This window comes from Nerophis ophidion, linkage group LG19 (assembly GCF_033978795.1).
Source record: "Nerophis ophidion isolate RoL-2023_Sa linkage group LG19, RoL_Noph_v1.0, whole genome shotgun sequence".
Lineage (NCBI taxonomy): Eukaryota > Metazoa > Chordata > Actinopteri > Syngnathiformes > Syngnathidae > Nerophis > Nerophis ophidion.
The window spans coordinates 666,248-687,310 of NC_084629.1; the positions used below are offsets into that span (position 1 = coordinate 666,248).

The 21,063-nt window shown below is 43.0% G+C and overlaps 2 protein-coding genes across 6 annotated transcripts in view; both read right to left on the bottom strand.

Moving 5' to 3' along the window:
• The window catches only part of LOC133537853 (oocyte zinc finger protein XlCOF6.1-like), a 28,792-nt gene extending 21,269 nt beyond the window's left edge, over positions 1-7,523 (bottom strand). For 3 of the 4 annotated variants that reach the window (XM_061878932.1, XM_061878936.1, XM_061878931.1), the window contains exon 1: positions 7,080-7,518. In XM_061878932.1, coding sequence (XP_061734916.1) covers positions 7,080-7,203 — 124 coding nt within the window. In that variant the 5' untranslated portion in view covers positions 7,204-7,518. Of the gene's footprint in view, positions 1-7,079 lie in introns of all 4 variants that reach the window. The other variant, XM_061878933.1, reaches the window with a different exon arrangement.
• Positions 7,524-9,418: 1,895 nt separating this feature from the next.
• Positions 9,419-20,332, bottom strand: LOC133537855 (zinc finger protein OZF-like). Of its 2 annotated transcripts, XM_061878938.1 has the most exons (4): positions 19,871-20,332; positions 12,454-12,596; positions 12,330-12,384; positions 9,419-10,861 (listed from the first exon to the last, which is right to left on the bottom strand). In XM_061878938.1, exons 1-4 carry the CDS (start codon positions 19,992-19,994, stop codon positions 9,741-9,743), a joined length of 1,443 nt encoding a protein of 480 aa, XP_061734922.1. In that variant the 5' UTR covers positions 19,995-20,332; the 3' UTR covers positions 9,419-9,740. The 2 variants fall into 2 exon arrangements, with proteins under 2 accessions (XP_061734922.1, XP_061734921.1); XM_061878937.1 differs by having other exon boundaries at positions 12,330-12,596.
• Positions 20,333-21,063: the final 731 nt, after the last annotated feature.

The window sequence follows — 21,063 nt, forward strand, 5'->3', positions numbered from 1 at the left end:
AACAGCTGTATCTAAGCCATATATAACCAAGTCCAATGCAAAGCGCCGGATACAGTGGTGTAAAGCATGTCGCCACTGGACTCTAGAGCAGTGGTGATGCATTCTCTGGACTGATGAATCACGCTTTTCCATCTGGCAATGTGATGGACGAGTCTGGGTTTGGAGGTTGCCAGGAGAATGGTACATTTCGGACTGCATTGTGCCAAGTGTGAAATTTGGTGTAGGAGGAATTATGTTGTGGGGTTGTTTTCTGGGAGTTGGGCTTGGCCCCTTAGTTGCAGTGAAAGAAACATATTATTATTAAAGAGTCTTGACCTAAACCCGATAGAACAACTTTGGGATGAATTAGAACAGGGACTGACAGCCAGGCCTTCTCGACCAACATCAGTGTGTGACCTCACACTTATGCGCTTTTGGAAGACTGGTCGAAAATTCCTATAAACACACACTGCAACCTTGTGGACAAAATTCCCAGAAGAGCTGAAGCTATAACAGCTGCAAAAGGTGGACCGATATCATATTGAACCCTTTAGGTTGGGAATGGGATGGCACTTCAATTTCATATGTGAGTCAAGGCAGGTGGGCAAATACTTTGGGCAATATAGTGTACTTTAGCCATTACCTATAAAAGTACCTAATTCTGTACCCATCCCTACAAACATAGCCGTCCTCCAACCACACCACACCACATGTTCCACAACCACATCTGGTGAAAAGTCCAGACCCAGATTAAGGAGTGTCACTTCGTGGCCCAATGATGCAGCTTCTGTGCTCCAGGACTGCGTTTAGTGCACAGACTGGCAGTTGTTCAAAGCGACAAGTTGACACAGAGGAATACAAAACATCTGTCTTTGCTTCCATCTTAAAGTGTGCTGTGATGTCTCCACCACCAAGACAAAACTGCATTCCGGTGGCCTGTAGTATTTTCAATTGTATGTTAGCATTAAGATAGCGAAATAAGTTCCAACCGTTATCCTGTATAATTGTATTTTTCCTTCTAGATTATACCAAACTGTATTGTTGATTTAACACAATTCTTACATATACAGTCGCGATCAAAAGTTAAAATACACTTGTAAAGAACATAATATCATGGCTGTCTTGAGTTTCAAATAATTTCTACATGTCTTATATTTTTGTGATAGAGTGATTGGAGCACATACTTGTTGGTCATTAAAAAACATTCATGAGGTGTGGTTCTTTTATGAATTCATTATGGGTCGACTGGAAATGTGACCAAATCTGCTGGGTCAAAAGTATACATACAGCAATGTTAATATTGGGTTACATGTCCCTTGGCAAGTTTCACTGCAATAAGGCGCTTTTGGTAGCCATCCACAAGCTTCTGGTTGAATTTTTGACCACTCCATCCATCCATCCATCCATCATCTTCCGCTTATCCGAGGTCGGGTCGCGGGGGCAGCAGCCTAAGCAGGGAAGCCCAGACTTCCCTATCTCCAGCCACTTCGTCTAGCTCTTCCCGGGGGATCCCGAGGCGTTCCCAGGCCAGCCGGGAGACATAGTCTTTCCAACGTGTCCTGGGTCTTCCCCGTGGCCTCCTACCAGCTGGACGTGCCCTAAACACATCCCTAGGGAGGCGTTCGGGTGGCATCCTGACCAGATGCCCGAACCACCTCATCTGGCTCCTCTCGATGTGGAGGAGCAGCGGCTTTACGTTGAGCTCCTCCCGGATGGCAGAGCTTCTCACCCTATCTCTAAGGGAGAGCCCCGCCACCCGGCGGAGGAAACTCATTTCGGCCGCTTGTACCCGTGATCTTATCCTTTCGGTCATGACCCAAAGCTCATGACCATAGGTGAGGATGGGAACGTAGATCGACCGGTAAATTGAGAGCTTTGCCTTCCGGCTCAGCTCCTTCTTCACCACAACGGATCGATACAACGTCCGCATTACTGAAGACGCCGCACCGATCCGCCTGTCGATCTCACGATCCACTCTTCCCCCACTCGTGAACAAGACTCCTAGGTACTTGAACTCCTCCACTTGGGGCAGGGTCTCCTCCCCAACCCGGAGATGGCACTCCACCCTTTTCCGGGCGAGAACCATGGACTCGGACTTGGAGGTGCTGATTCTCATTCCGGTCGCTTCACACTCGGCTGCGAACCGATCCAGTGAGAGCTGAAGATCCCGGCCAGATGAAGCCATCAGGACTACATCATCTGCAAAAAGCAGAGACCTAATCCCGTGGCCACCAAACCGGAACCCCTCAACGCCTTGACTGCGCCTAGAAAATCTGTCCATAAAAGTTATGAACAGAATCGGTGACAAAGGACAGCCTTGGCGGAGTCCAACCTTCACTGGAAACGTGTCCGACTTACTGCCAGCAATGCGGACCAAGCTCTGACACTGATCATACAGGGAGCGGACCGCCACAATAAGACATTCCGATACCCCATACTCTCTGAGCACTCCCCACAGGACTTCCCGAGGGACACGGTCGAATGCCTTCTCCAAGTCCACAAAGCACATGTAGACTGGTTGGGCAAACTCCCATGCACCCTCAAGAACCCTGCCGAGAGTATAGAGCTGGTCCACAGTTCCACGACCAGGACGAAAACCACACTGTTCCTCCTGAATCCGAGGTTCGACTATCCGGCGAAGCCTCCTCTCCAGTACACCTGAATAAACCTTACCGGGAAGGCTGAGGAGTGTGATCCCACGATAGTTGGAACACACCCTCCGGTCCCCCTTCTTAAAGAGAGGGACCACCACCCCGGTCTGCCAATCCAGAGGTACCGCCCCCGATGTCCACGCGATGCTGCAGAGTCTTGTCAACCAAGACAGCCCCACAGCATCCAGAGCCTTAAGGAACTCCGGGCGGATCTCATCCACCCCCGGGGCCTTGCCGCCGAGGAGCTTTTTAACTACCTCAGCGACCTCAGCCCCAGAAATAGGAGAGTCCACTACAGATTCCCCAGGCACCGCTTCCTCAAAGAAAGACGTGTTGGTGGGATTGAGGAGGTCTTCGAAGTATTCCCTCCACCGATCCGCAACATCCGCAGTCGAAGTCAGCAGAACACCATCCGCACCATACACGGTGTTGATAGTGCACTGCTTCCCCTTCCTGAGGCGCCGTATGGTGGTCCAGAATCGCTTCGAAGCCGTCCGGAAGTCGTTTTCCATGGCTTCCCCGAAATCTTCCCATGTCCGAGTTTTTGCCTCCGCGACCGCTAAAGCTGCACACCGCTTGGCCCGTCGGTACCCGTCCACTGCCTCCGGAGTCCTATGAGCCAAAAGAACCCGATAGGACTCCTTCTTCAGCTTGACGGCATCCCTCACTGCTGGTGTCCACCAACGGGTTCTGGGATTACCGCCACGACAGGCACCAACAACCTTGCGGCCACAGCTCCAATCAGCCGCCTCGACAATAGAGGTTCGGAACATGGTCCACTCGGACTCAATTTTTGACCACTCCTCTTGGCAAAATTGGTGCTGTTCAGCTAATTTTGTCGGTTTTCTGGCATGGACTTGTTTCTTCAGCATTGTCCACAGGTTTAAGTCAGGACTTTGGGAAGGCCATTCTAAAACCTTAATTTTAGCCTGATTTAGCCATTCCTTTACCACTTTTGACGTATGTTTGGGGTCATTGTCCTGTTGGAACACCCAACTGTGCCCAAGACCCAACCTCCAGGCTGATGATTTTAGGTTTTTTTTAAAGAATTTGGAGGTAATCCTCCTTTTTCAATGTCCTATTTAAAGCACCAGATCCATTGGCAGTTGGTGTTCCTGGTATTAAAGGCCTCACCTATTCTCCTCCAAACATATTACTGGGTATTGTGGCCAAACAACTAAATTTTTGTTTCATTTGACCACAGAATTTTCCTCCAAAAGGTCTTATCATTGTCAATATGATATCACAATAAACAAAAATGGAGCTGTTTGGCCACAATACCCAGCAGTATGTTTGGAGGAGTAAAAGTGAGGCCTTTAATCCCAGGAACACCAATCCCAGCGTCAAGCATGGTGGTGGTAGTATTATGCTCTGAGCTTGTTTTGCTGCCAATGGAACTGGCGCTTTAAATGGGAAAATGAAAAAGGAGGATTACCTCCAAATTCTTCAGGACAACCTAAAATCATCAGCCCAGAGGTTGGGTCTTGGGCGCAGGTGGGTGTTCCAAAAGGACAATGTCAAACAAACTTCAAAAGGAATGGCTTCACGGTGGCAGAGGGGTTAGTGCGTCTGCCTCACAATACAAAGTTCCTGCAGTCCTGGGTTCAAATCCAGGCTCGGGATCTTTCTGTGTGGAGTTTGCATGTTCTCCCCGTGAATGCGTGGGTTCCCTCCGGGTACTCCGGCTTCCTCCCACTTCCAAAGACATGCACCTGGGGATAGGTTAATTGGCAACACTAAATTGGCCCTAGTGTGTGAATGTACGTGTGAATGTTGTCTGTCTATCTGTGTTGGCCCTGCGATGAGGTGGCGACTTGTCCAGGGTGTACCCCGCCTTCCGCCTGATTGTAGCTGAGATAGGCGCCAGCGCCCCCCGCGACCCCAAAAGGGAATAAGCGGTAGAAAATGGATGGATGGATGGCTACATCAGGTTAAAATTAAGGTTTTAGTCCTTACTTAAACCTGTGGACAATGCTAAAGAAACAAGTCCATATCGGAAAACCAACACATTTAGCTGAAATGCACCAATTTTGCCAAGAGGAGTGGTCAAAAATTCAACCATAAAACTTGTGGATGGCTACCAAAAGCGCCATAGGCGCAGCACCGCTGCTGCCCATTGCTCCCCTCACCTCCCAGGGGGTGAAAAAGGGGATGGGTCAAATGCAGAGGACACATTTCGCCACACCTTAGGTGTGTGACAATCATTGGTACTTTATTGCAGTAAAACTTGCCAAGGGACATCCATCAATCCATTTTCTACCGCTTATTCCCTTAGGGGTCGTGGGGGGCGCTGGAGCTTATCTCAGCCAAAATCGGGCGGAAGGCAGTGTACACCCTGGACAAGTCGCCACCTCATCGCATGGCCAACACAGATAGACAGACAACATTCACACTCACATTCACACAATAGGGCCAATTTAGTGTTGCCAATCAACCTATCCCCAGGTGGATGTCTTTGGGGTGGAGGAAGTCGGAGTACCCGGAGGGAACCCACGCAGTCACAGGGAGAACATGCAAACTCCACACCGAAAGATCTTGAGCCCAGGATTGAACTCAGGAATACTCAGGACCTTCGTATTGTGAGGCAGACGCACTAACCCCTCTGCCAGCCAAGGGATATGTAACCAAATATTAAAGGCCTACTGAAACCCACTACTACTGACCACCCAGTCTGATAGTTTAAATATAAATGATAAAATATTAACATTGCAACACATGCCAATACAGCCTTTTTAGTTTACTAAATTGCAATTTAAAATTTCCCGCGAAGTGTCGTGTATGATGACGCGTGCGTTTGACGTCTCGGGTTGTAGCGGACATTATTTTCCAACCCAATCCAAGCTATAAGTAGTCTACTTTAATTGCATAATTAAACAGTATTCTGGACATCTGTGTTGCTGAATCTTATGCAATTTGTTCAATTAATAATGGAGAAGACAAAGTAGAAAGTTGGAGGTAGGAAACTTTTAGCCTTTAGCCACACAAACACACGGTGTTTCCTTGTTTAAAATTCCCAAATGTGAAGCTCTACTATGGATCAGAGCGGTCAAGCGAACATGGATCCCAACCACATGACAACCGGCAAGTGTCGGGGAGAATTGTGGTCTTACCAAAGACGCCAGCGGAGCTTCGTCCTGCTGCAGCGCGTGACTTAATTCCCTCAGAGACTCTGGCGTCTACACACCTGTGGCCACACCCTTCCGACTTTAGGTACTGTATAATCTCTCTAAAACAATAGACAGATAAGGGAATTATCCTAGGAAATGTGTCTAATAACATCTGAATCGCTCTCACTGCAATCGCCTTTTTTTTTTCTAGTACTTCACTCTAAATTCCCTCATCCACGAATCTTTCATCCTCGCTCAAATTAATGGGGGAATTGTCGCTTTCTCGGTCCGAATAGCTCTTTCTGCTGGAGGCTCACATTATAAACAATGTGAGGTGAGGAGCCCTACAACCAGTGACGTCACGCGCACATCGTCTGCTACTTTCGGTAAAGGCAAGGCTTTTTTATTAGCGACCAAAAGTTGCAAACTTTATCGCCGATGTTCTCTACTAAATCCTTTCAGCAAAAATATGGCAACATCGCAAAATAATCAAGTATGACACATAGAATGGACCTGCTATCCCCGTTTAAATAAGAAAATCTCATTTCAGTAGGCCTTTAACTCTGCTTTATGTACAGAATAATTTTGACCCGGCAGATTTGGTTACATTTTCAGTAGACCCATGATAAATTCATAAAAGAACCAAACTTTATGAATGTTTTTTGTGACCAACAAGTATGTGCTCCAATCACTCTATCACAAAAAATAAGACTTGTAGAAATTATTGGAACTCAAGACAGTCGTGACATTATTTTCTTTACAAGTGTATGTAAACTTTTGATCGCGACTGTCCATCAATCCATCCATTTTCTACCGCTTATGCCCTTTGGGGTCGCGGGGGGCGCTGGTGCCTATCTCAGCTACAATCAGGCGGAAGGCAGCGTACACCCTTGACAAGTCGCCACCTCTTCGCAGTTGATCGCGACTGTATGCCATGAATTGATTAACGTGGACCCCGACTTAAACAAGTTGAAAAACTTATTCGGGTGTTACCATTTAGTGGACAATTGTACGGAATATGTACTGAACTGTGCAATCTACTAATAAAAGTATCAATCAATCAATCAATATGTACTTCATGTGTATATCAATGTCCTCCCCATTGTGTGCTTAGTTTCACCGTAACTTACTTGTGGAGATGAGCAATACACAACTTCAAGACGGTTATTTTTTCATTTCTAAATTGAAAGACTGTTTTGTGTGTGCAAATAAATGTGGAATTAAATCACAGACCTATCTTTCTTTCACATGACAAAGCTCCACCACTTCGAAGTTGTTGAAAGCTTTCTTTCATGATGAAATATAAAGTTAGTAAACACGTGGGAGTATGAAGTAAACAAACCTGTTCTGTGCAACACAGCTGGAAGCTTCTGGAAAACTGCGTCCAGTAGTAGACGTTGTCGCTCCTTCTCCGCTTTTGTTCGAGATACTTCCTCCTCGTACTCTGCTATACCTTTTTCACACATTTTGACACAATCAGAACACTTTACACTCACACTAGGACTCTGCTATGAGTGTCTTTTTAGCAGCGAGCAAGCTGTGCTAACTAGCTAGCAAGCTAAGCTAAGCTAGCCTGAGAAGCTTTAAAATTCAATTAGACGAGTCGGGTTCATCCTGACACGAAGAATTAATAAATTCTAGTTTGTCACACAATAGACGAAGTAGTACACACGTAAACATGAGAGATTAACGTAGTCTTAAAGACCACACTGCTATGGTACGTCCGGGGTCTTGTCCAATACATGAGTTCTTCTTCTTTTTTCTGTGTGGGCGTAGCAAGTCTTTCTTCTTCGTTTGCTTTCTGGCGGGTGGCAGCCATAATTTAAAAGGTGCATCACGCCTATCGGTTACTGGTGGCTTTACTGTCAACAGCAGTCATCAATGTCATCAAATGCCATCAAATGTCAAATGTGTAATACATGTATTACTCAAAGTTGTATTTAAATCTATATTTCACAGTATTACACTTCATTGACCCCAGAATAGTCTTTGGACCCCAGGAAGAATAGTCTTCACTGCGGTGTAGACTAAAGGGGATCCTTAATAAACTAATAATTGACACACATAACAGGACATTTTTGACAAGAAAAGTAATTTAGTCCCAAATAGTTATTTCTTTTTACGTGTATCACTCAATAGGTTTTCGAATAGTTCACTGATTTGAAACTGTAAAATAATCAGGGACGAATACCTACTCAGTGGCCTTGAGGTTAGTTAGTGTTCGCCCTGAGATGGGAAGGTTGTGAGTTCAAACCATGGCCGAAGTCAGACCAAAGACTATATAAAAGGGACCCATTACCTCCCTGCTTGGCACTCAGCATCAAGGGTTGGAATTGGGGGTTAAATCACCCAAAAATTATTCCTGGGTGTGGCTGCTCACTGCTCCCCTCACCTCCCAGGGGGTGCTCAAGGGTGATGGGTCAAATGTAGATAATAATTTCGCCACACATAGTGTGTGTGTGACAATCATTGGTACTTTTGATTTTTTTCAAAAGAGGTGGGAAAGTTTATTTTTAAACAGGGAGAGTAAATATTAATGACAAATATACAAAATAGGAAAATATATCTGATTCTAATCAAATTATAATTTCCACTTGTTGTCTCTGGAGAGGCTAACATTTAAAACAAAAACAATACAAACTCACTAAGCACCTTTTGGTCTAAAAATAATATTTCTCATGACATGAGCATTGATGATTGCTACCTGAATATCACGCATATAAGCCGGGTTAGGGTCAGTTAGACCCATATCTGTGGTCCCTTCCAAGATTTCTTACTGTTCCCTTATCCTGATGTGGGATCAGAGCTTAGGATGTCGTTGTGGTTTGTGCAGCCCTTTGAGACACTTGTGACTAAGGGCTATATAAATAAATTTTGATTGATTGATGAGTCATCTATTGTGCCTGACAAGCACCCTAAAACATCCAAAAGCCGCCAACAACACTTTATTTGCATGTTGTCACCTGACAATTAAACATCTATTAGCAATATTTCTTTTATAATTGCTAACAGAGGAACTACTTTTGGCAGCGCAGTGGTCACGGAGAGCTAATTAGCTAATGTGCTGCTGCATCACCTCTGAGTTGGTGAAAGTTAATTCTGTATTATAAACCATAACTCTCCCCTGTATAGTAAAAGGCTGTTGCCATAAACAAAGAAGTTGGTCAACTTTGACATCCAATTTAGACCCAAAGGCAGCAAGAAAGACAAAAAAATCGCTCGTTTGCTCCCAACTTTTTTTAGTCTGCTTAAGAATTGTAAATAATTCCTTATCTAAATGAGAAAATATAAACATCAGATTTGTATACATTGCAGTGCAAGCAGACATTGTACAGTAAGAGATTACTTTTTGCTGGATCAGTTTATCACTCAGCTTTCTAAAACCTGTAGATCATCCTCCGTATGTTCAGGGTCCAAAATATAAGGTTCTGGATCATCATTTGTCCCAAAGTAGTTTTTGTTGGCTCTCATTAAGTTTTCAGTGATTAGTTGTAGTAGTAGTTTTTGAAGGAAACAGCGAACGTTGTGATGAGTCTTTGAAATTAATACACCGCCAAAATGTTCTGGTAATGCTTAAAATGTCAATAAAGAGTAAATATTACACATTACTGTGGCTGTTACTACATTACATCCATACTTACGGCGTGTAAAAAAACATGTTGACAAATGTTTTTGGGAGCATTTCATAGGTGGTATAGCTGACAATTGCTAGCATTTATTTACAAGTTAAGATGCACAAAAAAAAAGGAAAACGTGTGCTCGTGTCACATAAAGTTTATGAATAACGGGCAAGGTAAAATAGGAAAATTAAAAGGGTGCTGTTCCCCTTTTAATGGATATTGTGACTCATTTAAAAACACTGTATTTAACACTACAAACCATTTACTAATTTATTTCCTTGCCTAATGATCCGGAACACAGTCCAGATTTTATAGAAGCCTCGCAGTAGACCATTAGTGAGTCTGCCAAAGTCCATTCTAAGACGACTTCCAAAAAGGAAACGTTATTTTCCTGTGTGTGTTCTCATGTGTCTTTGAATTTTTTTAGTGTCAGAGAATCTTTGACCACACACTGAACAACTATAAGGTTTTTCTCCTGTGTGCGTTCTCATGTGTCTATGCAATATAGGTTTATTCGAGTATCTTTTACCACAAACTGAACAACTGAAAGGTTTTTCTCCTGTGTGAGTTCTCATGTGTATTTGCATATTACATTTTTTGGAGAATATTTTACTGCAAACCGAACAACTAAATAACTTTTCTCCTGGGTGCGTTCTCATGTGTGACAGCATCGTTCCGCTCTGAGAAAATCTTTTGCCACAGTTTGAGCAAATGAAAGGTTTTTCTCCGGTGTGTGTCCGCATGTGTCTAGTCAAATCAGCGTTTTTAACAAATCCTTTTGAGCAAACTGAACAACTGAAAGGTTTTTCTCCCGTGTGTGTTCGCATGTGTTGAGTCAAATCAGCGTTTTTAACAAAGCCTTTTGAACAAACTGAACAACTGAAAGGTTTTTCTCCTGTATGCCTTTTCATGTGTATTTGAATATTACCTCTTTGGGAAAATCTTTTGCCACAAACTGAACAAATGAAAGGTTTTTCACCTGTATGAGTTCTCATGTGTATTTGCATATTATGTTTGTGAGATGATATTTTACCGCAAACTGAACAACTGTAAGTTTTTTCCCCTGTCTGTGTTTTCATGTGTGATTCCATATTTACATTAACATGTGACAATGAGTCGTCACTATCTGATAGTGGAGCTAAGAGGTTGTCTGCTTGTGATCCTCCACAGTGGTCTCCATCTTCTTCTGATGTCATATGTTGTGGTGAGCTGCTGCTTGGAGGCTCCACCTCCCTCTTCTCCTTACTTAGACTGTGATGAAGCTGTGAGGACTCGGGTGGTTTGTCTTCATGGTCTTCAATCTTCACAGAGACAACAGTCAATGGAAACTTGGTGAGATCAGCCTCCCCCTGCCCTAGAATACACTCTCCCTCCTGAGTGATCCAGACATTCTCCTCTTCTTCTTTAATGTTGGGGGGTTGTGGATCCTCCTGCTTCAAAGGGGAGCGCACTTCCAGCAACAGAGAGAGAGGTTCTTTTTGATGACCAATCAGCTGCTGGACATCTAGAGGAAAAATAGGAAGTATTGTGAAATACGATGATGGGTAAAACACGCTACTCGTAAAAGGCGTGTACCTTCTTCCCTATCTTACTTATCGATGCACAAATAGGGATGTGACAATTACCAGTATTAATGATAAACCACAGTAAAACTCCTGGTTTATATGTGTATATTCACCAATACTATAAAATAAAGTATGCTGACATCTGCGTGACAAAAGGTAAATAAACAGTAGCCATATTGAATGTTTGCCTTCATTTAAAGGGGAACATTATCACAATTTCAGAAGGGTTGAAACCAATAGAAATTAGTTCCGAGTGGCTTATTTTATTTTTCAAAGTTTTTTTCAAAATTTTACCCATCACGCAATATCCCGAAAAACTGCTACAAAGTGCCTGATTTTCACCATCGCTATATCCACCTGTCCGTTTTCCTGTGATGTCACTGCGTGATGCCAATACAAACAAAAATGGCGGATAGAACAGAAAGATATAGCGACATTAGCTCGGATTCAGACTCGGATTTCAGCGGCTTAAGCGATTCAACAGGTTACGCATGTATTGAAACGGATTGTTGGAGTGTGGAGGCAGATAGCGAAAACAAAATTGAAGAAGAAACTGAAGCTATTGAGCCATATCACGACAGACAACCGCAACGAGGACAATTTTGGCGATCGCCTTCCAACCAACGATTGCATCTTTTGACAACTGGTGCAACTTGAATCCGTCGATTGGAATGTGTTTGTTTGGCATTAAATGTGGGTGGAGGGAAAGGCTGGATGCAAATTTAGCTACAAATGAGGCATAATGATGCAATATGTACATACAACTAGCCTAAATAGCATGTTAGCATTGATTAGCATGCCGTGACCATTGATATGTCTGATTAGCACACTCCACGTAAGTCAACTTGAATCTGTCCCTGTTAGTGTTGTTACACCCTCCCACAACACTCCGACGAGGCATGATGTCTCCAAGGTACGGAAAACAGTCGAAAAAACGGAAAGAAACAGCTGATTTGACTTGGTGTGTGTAATGTGTTTGAGTAAATGGCGGATTGCTTCCTGTTGTGACGTCACGGGTGAAAGGTCATTGCTCCGACAGCGAACAATTGAAAGGCGTTTCAATCGCCAAATTCACCCTTTTAGAGTTCGGAAATCGGTTAAAAAAAACATAGGGTCTTTTTTCTGCAACATCAAGGTATATATTGACGCTTACATAGGTCTGGTGATAATGTTCCCCTTTAAGGGGGACGTCCTCTAGGTCAAATGGTTGTAACCCAGCAATTACATTGTTGATGATTAATGATTTTTTTTTTTTAAATGGTCGTGTTAAAACACAAGTATGTCTCCAACGTGAGAGAGAATGTTGGACCCTGGATGAAGATCTGTCTGTAACAGATTTTCATACAGGGTTAACAGGGTCATCTGTTACAAACATTGTATTAGATGATATCTGGATGTTCCGCTTACTTGGACTGTGATGAAGCTGTGAGGACTCAGGTGGTTTGTTTTCATGGTCTTCAGTCTTCACAGAGACAACAGTTAGTGGAAACTTGGTGAGATCTGCCTCATCCTGCCCTAGAATACACTCTACCTCCTCTTCTTCTTTAAAGTGGGGCGGTTGTGGATCTTCCTCTTTGACAGGATGGGGATGGGGTTCCTCTTGCTTTAAAGTAGAGTTCTCCCCCCAAGACCTCGGTAGACTATCTCTCTGATCTACAATCAGCTGCTGGACATCTGCAAGACACAAAACCAACAATGTTTAACTCAGGCGTGTGGCATAATAAATAATTGCTTAGAGTAACATGACGTCACACAAGGTTCATTGAATATGTGTGGTGGTCAAGCCGGCGTCTATTCTCAATGGATATTGGACGCCATTTAGGCTTTCTCGGACAAAATAGCCCTATGATTGTGTTGTTTTCCGCTGTACAAATCGCAATAAGGATAAACCTTTCTTCAGAGTTCGTCAAGAGGTATTCAAGAAGAGCGCTAGATTTTACAAAAGACGACGAGAAAAGTAGCATGCACTCCAGTCCAAGGAAGCTGGGTCAAAATAGGCACAATTTTGCAGTGATCACTTCGTCAAAGGTTTGTTTGATACATGTTTGTAACGTTTAGTATTTCTCATAAAAATATTATCTTGATATTATTTGTATTTAAATTTTTAACAACCATAAACCAGAGAGTCAGAGTCAATGATGCTTTGTAAGGAAAGGTACTTTTACGTCTCCCCTCTTGTTTGGTTTGTACACAAATGTGTCAGAGTACAGATGACAACGGGACAAAAATCAAATATGGTGATGATTGTTTGTTTGTTAAATAGATATGCAGTGTGAGCTGTAGGGTGTTAGTCCTCGCAAGACGCAATGTTGACCTCACCCGAGCAAAAACAATGCATATTTATCCGGGAGAGTCTTGATAGCGATTTCCTTGACCCAGCCACACACAAAGAAGTTGTAGACCTCCATGTGTTTTCAAGCTTTTATCTGTTCTGTCCTGTGGACTGACGACTGGAGCACAAAATAGTTTGATATGTCTGGGAACTCCACCAACGTATAAGCCTTGATGCTAACCGACAAAATCCTTTTTTTAATAAAGTAGAGAAAGATTTCATTGCATGGTTTGACTTTGTTGTCCTTTTCTGCTTTTTGCAGGAAGATTTATGTAATTCGTGTGCTGCTTGCTGCACATAAGCCATCTTGGCTTGGTTGACCACCACTGGTTTTCACTCCCGGGAAGAAGTCAGGTGACAGAATACAAGTGTAGCAAGTGTGCTGCTAACTAATGTTTACACCACTATATGAGTAGTAAGGATGGAATATAAAGGAGAGGTAGGCAAATTAATTTAGAGAGCCCCTTATTGGCCGGGAAGGAGAGTAACGCTTCAACACAAGTGCTAGTTTTTACGTTCTTTTAGGCTAGGCCTCTTTAATAGCTCGCCATTAATTGTGGGAACCTGGCCTGTAGAGCAGTACCAAGGTCCCAGTATATCATAATGTAAATTAATATTAAGGTCAGATAAACTTTACTGACTGTACTACAAACCCCGTTTCCATATGAGTTGGGAAATTGTGTTAGATGTAAATATAAATGGAATACAATGATTTGCAAATCATTTTCAACCCATATTCAGTTGAATATGCTACAAAGACAATATATTTGATGTTCAAACTGATAAACATTTTTTTGTTGCAAATAATCATTAACTTTAGAATTTGATGCCAGCAACACGTGACAAAGAAGTTGGGAAAGTTGGCAATAAATACTGATAAAATTGAGGAATGCTCATCAAACACTTATATGGAACATCCCACAGGTGTGCAAGCTAATTGGGAACAGTTGGGTGCCATGATTGGGTATAAAAGCAGCTTCCAAGAAATGCTAAGTAGTTCACAAACAAGGATGGGGTGAGGATCACCACTTTGTAAGCAAATTGCCGAAGAGTTTTGGAACAACATCTTTCAACGAGCTATTGCAAGGAATTTAGGGATTTTACCATCTAAGGGCCGCAGTCCTGGGTTCAAATCCAGGCTCGGGATCTTTCTGTGTGGAGTTTGCATGTTCTCCCCGTGAATGCGTGGGTTCCCTCCGGGTACTCCGGCTTCCTCCCACTTCCAAAGACCTGTACCTGGGGATAGGTTGATTGGCAACACTAAATTGGCCCTTGTGTGTGAATGTGAGTGTGAATGTTGTCTGTCTGTCTGTGTTGGCCCTGCGATGAGGTGGCGACTTGTCCAGGGTGTACTCCGCCTTCCGCCCGATTGTAGCTGAGATAGGCGCCAGCGCCCCCCGCAACCCCAATAGAGAATAAGCGGTAGAAAATGGATGGATGGAAGGTCCGTAAAATCATCAAAGAATCTGGAGAAATCACTGCACATAAGCCATGATATTACGGACTTTTGATCCCTAAGGCGGTACTGCATCAAAAAGCGACATCAGCGTGTAAAGGATATCACCACATGGGCTCAGGAACACCTCATAAAACCACTGTCAGTAACTACAGTTGGTCGCTACATCTGTAAGTGCAATTTAAAACTCTACTATGCAAAGCCAAACCCATTTATCAACAATATCCTGAAACGCCGACGACTTGGCTTGGCCCGAGCTCATCTAAGATGGACTGATGCAAAGTGGAAATGTGTTCTGTGGTCTGACGAGTCCACATTTCAAATTATATTTGGAAACAGAGGACGTGGTGTCCTCCAGAACAAAGAGGAAAATTACCATTCAGATTGTTAGAGGCGCAAAGTTCAAAAGCCAGCATCTGTGATGGTATGGGGGTGTATTAGTGCCCAAGGCATGGGTAACTTACACATCTATGAAGGCACCATTAATGCTGAAAGGTCCATACAGGTTTTGGAGCAACGTTATCATGGACGTCCCCTGCTTATTTCAGCAAGACAAGTGTTACAACAGCGTGGCTTCGCAAAAAAAGAGTGTGGGTACTTTCCTGGCCCGCCTGCAGTCCAGACTTGTCTCCCATCGAAAATGTGTGGCGCATTATGAAGCGTAAAATACGACAGCGGAGACCCCGGACTGTTGAACGACTGAAGCTCTACATAAAACAAGGATGGGAAAGAATTCCACTTTCAAAGCTTCAACAATTAGTTTCCTCAGTTCCAGAACGTATATTGAGTGTTGTTAAAAGATAAGGTGATGTAACACAGTGATTAACATGCCCTTTCCCAACTACTTTGGCACGTGTTGCAGCCGTGAAATTCTAAGTTAATTATTATTTGCAAAAAAAAATAAACTTTATAAGTTTGAACATCAAATATGTTGTCTTTGTAGTGCATTCAATTGAATATGGGTTGAAAAGGATCTGCAAATTATTCTATTCCTTTTACATTTACATCCAACACAATTTCCCAACTCATGTGGAAACGGGGTTTGTAATAAACCCAACACCAGTGAGGTTGGCACATTGTGTAATTCGTGAATAAAAACAGAATGATTTGCAAAAATCCTTTTCAACTTATATTCAATTGAATAAACTGCAAAGACAAGGTATTTAATGTTCGAACTGAGAAACTTAACTTTTTTTGTGTGCAAAAAATCATTAACTTAGAATTTAATGGCAGCAACACATTGCAAAAAAGTAGGCAGGGGGGCCTTTTTACCACTGTGTTACATGGCCTTTCCTTTTAACAACACTCAGTAAACGTTTGGGAACTGAGGAGACCAATTTTTGAAGCTTTTCAGGTGGAATTATTTCCCATTCTTGCTTGATGTACAGCTTAAGTTGTTCAACAGTCCGGGGTCTCCGTTGTGGTATTTTAGGTTTCATAATGCGCCTCACATGTTCAATGGGAGACAGGTCTGGACTACAGGCAGGCCCGTCTAGTAGTCACACTCTTTTACTATGAAGTCACGCTGTTGTAAAACGTGGCTTGGCATTGTTTTGCTGAAATAAGCAGGGGGGGCCATGATAATGTTGCTTGGATGGCAAAATGTGTCTTTTAGCATTAATGGTGCCTTCACCGATGTGTAAGTTACCAGTACCATCACAGATGCTGACTTTTGAATTTTGCGCCTATAACAATCTGGATGGGTATTTTCCTCTTAGGCCTGGAGGACACGGCGTCCACTGTTTCCAAAAACAATTTGAAATATGGACTCGTCAGACCACAGAACACTTTTCCACTTTGCATCAGTCCATCTTAGATGAGCTTGGGCCCAGCGAAACGTTTCTCGGTGTTGTTGATAAATGGTTTTTGCTTTGCATAGTAGAGTTTTAACTTGCGCTTACAGATGCAGCGATAAACTGTAGTTACTGACAGTGGTTTTCTGAACTGTTCCTGAGCCCACGTGGTGATATTCTTTACACACTAATGTCACTTTTTGATGCAGTACCGCCTGAGGGATCGACGGTCTGTAATATCATCGCTTACGTGCAATCGTTTCCCCAGACTCTCTGAATCTTTTGATGATATTACGGACCGTAAATGGTGAAATCTCTAAATTCCTTACAATAGCTGGTTGAGAAATGTTGTTCTTAAACTGTTGGACAATTTGCTCACGTATTTGTTCACAAAGTGGTGACCCTCGCCCCATCCTTGATTGTGAATGACTGTGCATTTAATGGAAACTGCTTTTATACCCAAACATGGCACCCACCTGTTCCCAAATAGCCTGTTCACCTGTGGGATGTTCCAAATAAGTGCTTGATAAGCAGTCCTTAACTTTCTCAGTCTTGCTTGCCACTTGTGCCAGCTTTTTTGAAACATGTTGCAGGCATCATAATCCAAATGAGCTAATATTTGCCCGTGACCTTCGATTTGCGATTTACACAACGTGCCAACTTCACTGGTTTTGGGTTTTGTATATTCACAATTTTCAACATTCAATGTAATAGAATAGAAACATATTTTGTAATTACATTCAAGACATTAAATACAATGTACTATGTTATTTCTACATGTCATATAAATCAAAGTGATTAAGCATTAAATACCATCTTTCCAAATGGTAGTTAAGAGTTCACCTCCATCCATCCATCCATTTTCTACCGCTTCTCCCTTTTGGGTTTGCAGGAGCCTATCTCAGGTGCATTAGGGCGGTAGGCGTGGTACACCCTGGACAAGTCGCCACCTCATCACAGGGCCAACACAGATAGACAGACAACATTCACACACACTAGGGCCAATGTAGTGTTACCAATCAACATATCCCCAGGTGCATGTCTCTGGAGGTGGGAGGAAGCCGGAGTACCCAGAGGGAACCCACGCAGTCATGGGGAGGACATGCAAACTCCACACAGAAAGATCCCGAGCGCAGGATCGAATCCCAGACCTTCGTATTGTGAGGCAGATGCACTAACCCCTTTCCCGCCGTGCTGCACAGTGCTTTTCAAATACTTTGTTAGGAAAAATACCCACACAGCAGGAGACTCCTATACGGATCTGCCTTCAAGTCGCCCAACCCGCGTTACTGTCACTTTTGTTTTGGCTCCGCCTAGAGAATCCGCTCCGCCTCTGAAAATTGTACAGTCAGACAGCGGATACGGAGCTGACCCGTGTCTGATCCGCTTACGCGGACGCGGTAAACAAACTGGTATGCACCACCCTTCCGCCTAGGCGGAACCTGAGCTGACCAATGTCTGATCCGCGGACGTGGCCGCGCGTATAGGGGCGTGAACTAGCTAGGTCAAGCTACGCGCATGATCCAAGATCGATCATTTCTGGATTTCTGGACTTTCTTTGCTGAAACACAACATAAGTATAGATGTATTGATTTATTGCTACATTCACAGTAATGACCGGCCTTTGTGTTTCTATCATCACTTATGTATGATTGTAATGACGTTGTTTGATAGGAATAGCAGTAAAACTTTATATTCTGTAAAAAAAAAAGCTATTTTATTTAAAATGGAATAGCAATTTTGGCAAAATATGTTATGGTAGTTAAGTAAAGTTTTGTTTGAACATTTTGGATGTCATGCACACCTATACCCTGATCACAAACTCATAGTTTATGCACCTCTTATTTTAACCACCACCTGTCATTTTAAATCATGTTTCTTTTTCAAATGTAATCTCCTTAATACCTATCTCATATTTTGTATTGTGTAAGCATACTTGGCTTTAGATGCCACATACCATAAACATAAACGTATCTGTCTTGTAATCTTGTTTGATTACAGGTGATGTGAGAAAAAATGTGGTGACAAGGTCAGTCACCGACGCTGAGGTCACCAAACACGCAATCAGGTTTTCAACCTGGCGGCGGATCGGGCAGCGAGGAGACAAGTCCCCCCTCCACCTCCACAGACGGATCAGGAGGAATGGAAATTTACCAATAAACAACCTTTGATTTAACTTCTTGTCATTCACCAGTTAATTTTCTGATATGTTAGCTGTGCATGGAGCAGCATTTCGTTGAAGTTGTAGCCTAATAGATTAAATATTTATATTTACTATATTTACTATTTTTATATATATATATATATATATTTACTTTATAGAGTGAATTGACCATTTTCTGTTTCTGCTTATTGATAATATTGTTAGTTTAAAAATACAAGGCAATGCATATTTAAGGTTAGGCCTATATTGCTGTAGTAGGGCCTAGTGATAGTGTTAGTTTCCTATTTTATCCTACAGCAAGAACAGAAGGGATTTTGAAAATAAGATAAACGGGTCCAAAATGGACCCGGGCCAGATGAGCCAGGGTTTTTATGGGTCCGTTGCTGGTCTGCGGCGAATGTATGTGCGGGTCCCGAGCGCACCCGCCGCTGGGGTAAGGTTTTGATCATGGATGCGGAGCGGATCCAGCTCGGAGCCACGGCGGGTACGCAACCCACCTCTGTGGCGGATCCATTCCTGAGGACCGGTGGATGCCGATACGGGTCCGTTTCGCGGGTCCGTTTCGGAAAGCGCGATACCTCCGCGGGGAATCTGCCGCGGAGTCGTTTTGCTGTGTGTGTAAGTATTAGAAATTAAAAGAAAATATCCCCCAAGCAACTACAAATAGTATAATTTGTCTATTGAATGGTTATAATCACACCTCTGCATACCATTGTAAGCTAGTGGTTAGCGTGTCCGCCCTGAGATCGGTAAGTCGTGAGTTCAAATCCCTTTAGTCATACCAAAGACTATAAAAATGGGACCCATTACCTCCCTGCTCGGCACTCAGAATTAAGGGTTAGAATTGGGGGTTAAATCACCATAAAGGATTCCCGGGCGCGGCACCGCTGCTGCTCACTGCTCCCCTCACCTCCCAGGGGGTGATCAAGGGTGATGGGTCAAATGCAGAGAATAATTTCGCCACACCTAGTGTGTGTGTGACAATCATTGGTACTTTAACTTTATTAAAATAAAAGTAAACAACAAACCGGTCTTTCCTCCTCACCTACCACTGTGGTGCCAATGAAGCTAAATGCTGTTCATCATCATCTTTTATTGATATTCCCCGAAATCACACGCGCCCCGCCTGGCATCGTTTTTTTTTTTCATGTTAATGATGAAATATACAGTTAGTAAACATGTGAGAGTAAGAAGTAAACAAACCTGTTCTGTGCAACACAACTTGAGGCTTCTTGAAGACAGCGTCCAGCAGTTGACGTTGTCGCTCCTTCGCCTCTTTTGTTCGAAAAAGTTCCTCATCGTACTCTGCTATCTTTCTTTCGCACATTTTGGCACACTCCCAACACTTTACACCTTGATTTGGCCTCTGCTTGGCGACGTGTTGAAAGCTGCTGACAAAGAGACGCGGGAGCTAACAAGCTAAGCTAACTAGCAGGCTAGGTAAAGCTAGCCTCGGAAGCTTCAAAGTTCACGGAGACGAGTCGAGTTTATCCTGACACGAAGAATGAATAAAGTGTAGTTTGTCACACGGTATACGAATTAGTACACAGGTGAACATGAGAGATAAACGTAGACTTAAAGACCACAGTGCTGTGTTACGTCCGTGGTAGTGTCCAAACATGACTTCGGCTTCCTCTTCTTCTGTTTGTAACTATGTGGGCACAGGAAGTCTTTCGTCTTTGGACTCTGGGTCTAGTGTCCTCTGGTGGCCCAACTGTGAACGGCAGTTTAGTGACCAAAGTGTTTGGAAACGAGAAAACGATGTCATCAAGTACATAACAATTGTAGAAAAAAGAAAATAGATAAAACTATGAAGATAATAAACAACTCAGAGGGGTCCCTGTTCAATGTATAAAAACTTTATTATTCTCATTTCTATGTACATTTATTGTTCACACTATTAAATTTTATTTAGATAAACATAATAGGACATTGTTGACAAAAAAAAGTACTTTGGTACAATGATGTAGCATTACTCATTGCTGCAGCAGTCTAACGTTGTGTCAGTCACCAATATGGTTAGCTAGCATTTTATATTCACGGTAGGAAATAAACAAACCGCCATTCTTTCTTTGGTCCAGGATCTTACTGCACCGTTTATTCTGCGCATGCTCACAACACCATTTCAGTGCACGCAGGCACATGACGTCACTACGTAAGATATTCAACATGGCTTTGCTGTTTATATTATTAAATGTGCTCAACACTCCCACTCAAAGACATGTTTATAGCTCTATATAATGGTAAACAAAAACGATATACATAACTCCAAAATAAAACATTTTGGCATACTGGCAGTGTTAAAACTTCAAACTTATTTTCATTTGCCAGTTCACATCACTCTCCAAACAAATACCCCTTGAACTTCTCAAACTTAGCCTTTGTCACTGGCTTGG

What these genes read in the sequence shown, in the direction of transcription:
- LOC133537855 (XM_061878937.1), bottom strand. Translation starts at nt 19,994, where the DNA reads ATGTGCGAAAGAAAGATAGCAGAGTACGATGAGGAACTTTTTCGAACA. An exon ending in AGTTGTGTTGCACAGAACAG is followed by an intron (nt 12,597 to 19,870) that starts GTTTGTTTACTT and finishes TGTGTCTTGCAG; the next exon opens with ATGTCCAGCAGCTGATTGTA. An exon ending in ACAGCTTCATCACAGTCCAA is followed by an intron (nt 10,862 to 12,329) that starts GTAAGCGGAACA and finishes TTTTTCCTCTAG; the next exon opens with ATGTCCAGCAGCTGATTGGT.